Consider the following 6,264-nt stretch of genomic DNA (forward strand, 5'->3'; position numbering starts at 1 on the left):
AATGGGAGCTGAGATTTGATTTCGTGCTTCTGTGACGTAAGCGCGTTGTGGACGTGGTACTAGTATTTCCCTCTCGATCTGAAAAAAGTTTAAATAATTATATTCCGGTGAAGTACTGTGGTGTTTATAATATATGACGGTGTTAGATATATAAATCAATGTGCCTGCAAGTTGAGAAAGATTAATACTCAAATCATGTCAAAGTGGAAATATGTCATTTTAGCAAAAACAACATTTACTTTGTTAAAGATGTATAGGTGCATTAGCTATGATAATATGTCATATAATAAAATAATATGATGTGTTAGGCATACAAGAAAAGAGCTAAAAGGCATCTGAAGGAAAGGTCACTTCACACCCGAGCAGGAATGTGTGACTGAAACTAGACAGGGGGGAAGTAGGAGGATGGGTCAGTAGAATATTATGGGCTGTTTCAAGTGAAGATACTGGACCATTTGTTTTACCCTAATTGCGTGGTCTCCATTTTAAATAACTACGTTAACTCATACTTTTTAGTACGTAAGATGGACAAATCCAAACAAAACAACAGGATTGTAGAATGTTTTCATTATGCTGATGGTCAACGTATGCAGCCCAGAAGAACAAGGGAATGAAAATGTAGGACAGCTGACGGGAAAAATATATATATAAAAAAAGAAGCAAGATCTCTGGTATTTTGTTATTGTTGTTATTGTAATATACAATTTTGAATTTGATTTTAATATGACATTTTGCATATTCTATTTTACATTTTTAAACTCGATTTATAATTACTCTGGAAAAGTCATGAGTGAAATCAGTCCTAAACCTGCGGCAAATTTCTCAGTAGAAGAAGAAGCCCTGCCCTTTGCGCATGCGTGTCAGACACAATATGTCTGCGCTCTATAGCAAGGTGGTAAAGAGGAATTATCTTTAAAAAACAAGCGTGAACAACCGCTTGCTATGCTGCTCTTAGACATTTTATGACTGAAACATGTCTCTTAATATCCAGGCCGATGTATAAGACGTCAACACGGATGCATTCGTCGGTTTGTTTCTCGATTATAGATTGAATATTGTGAGTTCACTACTGTGTTTGTAGTTTGATATGCAGCACTTAATACATCACATACATGCAGTCACCTCTTCTTTAAGATGTTTTCATCGTCCAAATTAAAACTCTCGGTTCGAATGTGGTTGTAAAGTACTTTTAGTGTTTGTAAGTACCAAACACTTAATCAACATTACTGCTGATCATAAAAAGCTACTCCAATAGAGCCAAGGACATAAGGATATTTATTTCTGCAAAATATTGTCTCCCCTTATGCGATGGCTTACAGAAGAGTTGTAAGTCTTCTTCCAAGAGGAAAGCAGCGTGTCGTTAGTCTGTTGAATCCTCGTCAACAAAAAATGCCATGTTTCCCAATCCAAGAACACCTTGGTAGATCTGTGAGAACTTTTCACGCTGGCACAACATTGCTGGTAGCCAAGCTTCTGTCTGTGGAGGAGCTTTTTGCCAAGAAGTCTCTGCAGGATTACTTGAAGAAGACGGAAATGGAGTATAGTGAATGTTTTAAAGAAGTCAACAAACATGTGACGGAACAACAGTGCAGTCAGGACGAACTAAGGGCCAAGAGGACCAAAGTGTCCCTACTTGCTCCTCTCATCCAGAGCATCAGAGAGCTGGATGCCAAAAAACAAGAGTTGGCTGAGACTGAGACGCTACTGACAGGTGAGACTGATCTGCAGCATCCAAACTAAGACAAGAGACAGTTCCATTGGAAGTGTTTCGTTCCATATCTCGTAATTAATGTGAAGGCCATTTTAATTTACTCAAAGAGGAAGATCCAGCCCTGAGAGAACTGGCAGAGCTGGAAAGAGAAAGCTGTCTGCAAGATATTCAAGACCTAAATCAAAAGGTAAATTACCCATGTAAAAAGCTGCACTTTACTGACCCCTTAAGTGGTCTTTTGCATTCCCTCTTAACCTGTTTTGAGTTGCCAAGTGATATTTTGCGTTGCCTCCCATTATCTTTCGTGTTGCCCTGCAATATGTTTTGTGTTGCCTCCCAATAATTTTGTGTTTCCTTGCAATATTTAGCATTTCCTCACAGTACTTGTGCTACCTAGCAAAACTTCTCCCTCAGAAGGAGAAGTAGAAAGAAATGTACTGTGAGGGAATGCGAAAGTATGCCCAGGTAAAGCATAAGAAAAAGTATAGCAAAGTACAACAAAATACTGTATATTGCGAGGGAACGCAAAAGTGGCCCTAAACAAAACAACAACAACAACAACAACCCTCCTCTATGCTTGGTAGCAGTTAGAGGCAAATCCAGCTTCTTTTTTCGTACTTATTTCACCTTAGACATTCAGTTCTTTCCACATCACATCTCTCTGTTTCATCATCTTCTTCACATATCAGATCCTGGATCTGTTGATACCTGAAGAGCAGGCAGATCTCAGCGACCTCGTGCTAGAGGTTACAGCTGGAGTCGGAGGCCAGGAGGCCATGCTGTTCACATCAGAGGTCTGGATGTACCTAATAAGAAATATGAATCATTTTATGTCTGTTATAATGAATACACCAAACAAATGCCCCACATAGTTAAAGTGACTGGGATCATGTTTTGCTATGTATCACTTTCCTGTGATGCTTCTGAAGGTACTTTGATCATTAGTGAGGTGGTCGATTTGGTAACGTTCACCTTTAACGTTGTTGAAGCAACATTTATATTCTGCCAAGAAGGCTGCTGACACATTTCCCTTTATCACTGATACTTCATTCTGTGTTATATCAACACACCTGACACTGGTTGTGCATCAGGAATCAGGACATCAATAGACACCTTAAAATGACTTTAGAGGTACTGAAGAAGCATCAAGGAGACAAAAGTACAACGGGTGCAGTGTTTTTATTAGCCCACTTGTCTCCTCTCATCTGTAGGTGCTTGACATGTACCATGGCTACGCTCAGCACAACGGCTGGTCCTTTGACTTTTTGGAGCACATGACAAGTGAACTAGGTCAGTGGATACAGACTCATGGGTTTTGTTTTCTCTTTCCCATATAGTCAACCAACACCTAAACCTAAACTAGGTTGTCCCAAGTGATTACAAAATAATAAAAATACTTTTAGTTCAGGGTGTTTAAATTAGGTGGTTTAATAACAGGGCTTTGTATAGAGACCTTAATAATGTGTTCTTTATAAAATAACCTATGAGATGTTCTAAGTAGATTAAAAAGTGCAAACTTTTGCCAGTTTTAAAATTACAATGACTAAGGCAATAACCAATTCCAACCACAAATGATTTAACTACCCGCAAAAACAGTCAAAAGCAGAGAATCACAGACTGTAACGCACCAGGTTTTTGTCAGCTATTACAGTCTGAATATTAAACGTAACCACATGTTGTTGCTTTCAGTTGTTACTTGAATTTGTTGTACTAGTTGTTCGCCTGTGATCAGGGGGACTTCGTCATGCCTCAGTCAGCATCAGCGGTCCTCAGAGCTACAAGAGGATGAAGTTTGAGGCTGGAGTCCATCGTGTTCAGAGGGTCCCCAAGACTGAAAAACAGGGCAGAATGCACACCAGCACCATGACCGTAGCTGTGTTGCCCCAGCCCACCGAGGTACAGCTCTGCAGACGAAACACTCACACACACTTTTCACTGCTGTTGTTTAAACAAGCAGGGCTGTTTCCCAGCTCATACAGTGTTAATTAAGACCTACTGTATGTAAAATGTTTCTGTTCCTTTTAGATCTCTTTCACTATAAATCCAAAGGACCTGAGGATAGACACAATGAGAGCGAGTGGAGCTGGAGGTCAACACGTGAACACCACAGACAGTGCAGTCAGAATAGTTCACTTACCAACAGGTAAAAAAAACTGTCATTTGTCTGTTAATAAAAATATAATAAAAAACATTGTAAAATTTACACACGAAGGTTAAAAACAAGCAGCAACCTCACATGTTGAAAAAGGAGAACAAGGAGGAAGTGCAAAAAAAAAAACTGCAGTTCAATGAGTTTCTGCATGGCCCCAAAAGACCTGGAAGTCATGTACACACCCCATCAATAAAAGAAAAAAAACATTTTCTTCTGATTAGTTTTTGTCTACATCGACACACACTGTAGGGATAGGAGTTATGCTTAGGTTAGGTTATCCTGATGGACGTGTGTGATGTAACAGTTTGTCAGGAGTCATTGACACTGGGTTACTTCCACTTCCTTCTCCTCTTAAAGCCTGTTGTTATAGTGATTGAAATTTAGGTTGAGACATCATTTCCAGAATGGCACAGTCTGTGGCTAAAAAGCTAAACACTTGTCATTACTATGCTGCAAATAAAAGTAACTGATAGTCTGCAGAGATGGGCTTCAAAGGACATAAAAGGCCTGTAATGTTCCCAGCATCTTGTCATTAAAATGTTCTTTAACGATGCAAATGCACCTTCCTTCTGCTCCTATGACGTGTCCTGAATGTACAGGCTAACAATAACAGCATTAATTATTTATTTACTAACGGATTACCTACAGTATATGTAAGTATTTTAAAATCCTGTTCAAGCCCTCTCAAACTCCTGCCACCCAAGTTTGATCTGATCTAAACTCTTCGCTTAATGTTGGCAGTGTTGTTTAACTTCTATGGTTAAGGAACTATAAAATGGTTGTCTTTACACAACATGAGCTTCTTTTACTGCAAGTCATTTTTGTAGCAATCGTGCAATGTAAAAGATGGTTGAATACGGTTCTTGTGATTCAGATCTCCAGAAGTTACCTGGTCAAGATAGCACGTGATTACAAAGGCATGAAGGAGCTGTACTTCAACTGAAAGAGTTGTACTCTAATACTTGTGTGTGTTTGCTAGGCGTGGTTGCAGAGTGCCAGCAGGAACGGTCTCAGCTGAAGAACAAGGAGAAAGCAATGACCGCTCTGAGAGCAAAGCTATACAGCATAAAGCATGAGGAGGAGAGCAGCAAACGCTACAACCAGCGTAAAGTACAGGTGAAATTTAGATAGAATAACATGAATACGTCATAATTTAAAGGGGAAGGCAGTGAAATGTGACATGGCAAACAGGTGCTCCAAGTGATGGTTTACCTTCCGAAACATTGGTAGCTTGTATTATTAAAAGATCCAGGATGTTGGATTTCATAATAATTTCAAACTCAGGTGAATTACAATTTAATTACCCAGTAATTAAAGGGATATTTCACCCATTTACACAAAGCTGTGTATCATTAGCAACACGGTAGTAGTGTTGAATGGTTGTGAATCCAACCCTCATTTTGCCCTGAGACGAGAAAAATGTGTTTTTCTTTGCTTGAAAGTTTTCTTCATGTGATGCAAAAAGCGTCATATTGCATCACATGAAGAAAACTTCCAGGCAAAGAAAAACATATTTTTCTCGTCTCAGGGCAAAATGAGGGTTGGATTCACAACCATTCAACACTACTACCATGTTTCTAATGATACAAAGCTTCATGCAAATGAGTGAAGTATGCCTTTAACTAAAACCGTTCAAATGCACCAGCTATCTGAATGGTCAAAGAGAAAAAGAAAAGTATATGAAAAAAATGTGTTTCTCCTTTCTCCCAGATTGGTACTAGAGGTAGATCAGAGAAGATTCGAACCTACAACTTTGCCCAGGACCGTGTGACAGACCACCGTATCGGCATGACGGTGCATGACATCAAGAGCTTCCTGCTGGGAGAGAATCTGCTGGACGAAATGAACTCCTCACTACAAGAGTTCTCCAACCAGGAGATACTCATTGAACTGCTGGAAGAAAACAACCAGGGAAGGTCATGAGTTGGGCTCTGAGGTGCATGGATTCTGATGAGATTGAAACTTCACGCCACATGTTATATACCGCAATACCGATATTTGTTTATCCTACTACTGGTATGCTTTAAATCCTGCTGGAAAACTTAGGGAAATGACCATGATGAATAATTATCAGGGGACCAAGGACTAATGCCTCTGCCCATCCCTCGTTTCAACACCTGTGGAATGTGTGAAGCAGCTGCCTACCTTTGAACTTGTCAGCACAAACTTGTAAGTAACAAATAAAACTTAAAATTCTGTAACAGAATTTGCTTTGTGAAATAATCATTCAAAAACATACTATAATTCAGCCATACTATATTATGAATTATTTGTGATCTAGGAGATCCTAAAGATGGTGGATTGGTTGTAGTTCAAACAGAGCTCTGTGATGACCAGTCAACTTTTTCCACATCAATCTTAAAAAAAAACAAAAAAAAAACAGTTTTCATATCTAGCTGAT

General features: G+C 39.2%; 1 protein-coding gene across 2 annotated transcripts; it reads left to right on the top strand.

Annotated features, from left to right (window-relative positions):
- Nucleotides 1-60: 60 nt before the first annotated feature.
- Nucleotides 61-6,069, top strand: mtrf1l (mitochondrial translational release factor 1-like). 2 transcript variants are annotated; one of them, XM_079363038.1, is made up of 8 exons: nucleotides 61-1,711; nucleotides 1,819-1,898; nucleotides 2,401-2,505; nucleotides 2,923-3,001; nucleotides 3,444-3,607; nucleotides 3,737-3,854; nucleotides 4,843-4,979; nucleotides 5,574-6,069. In XM_079363038.1, the coding sequence occupies exons 1-8, from the start codon at nucleotides 1,309-1,311 to the stop codon at nucleotides 5,784-5,786; spliced, it is 1,299 nt and encodes a 432-aa protein (XP_079219164.1). In that variant the 5' UTR covers nucleotides 61-1,308; the 3' UTR covers nucleotides 5,787-6,069. The 2 variants fall into 2 exon arrangements, with proteins under 2 accessions (XP_079219164.1, XP_079219165.1); XM_079363039.1 differs by having other exon boundaries at nucleotides 4,843-4,968; nucleotides 5,574-5,710.
- The last annotated feature ends 195 nt before the right edge of the window (nucleotides 6,070-6,264 follow it).

The sequence above is a fragment of the Symphodus melops genome (assembly GCF_947650265.1).
Source record: "Symphodus melops genome assembly, chromosome: 15".
NCBI classification, from domain to species: Eukaryota; Metazoa; Chordata; class Actinopteri; order Labriformes; family Labridae; genus Symphodus; species Symphodus melops.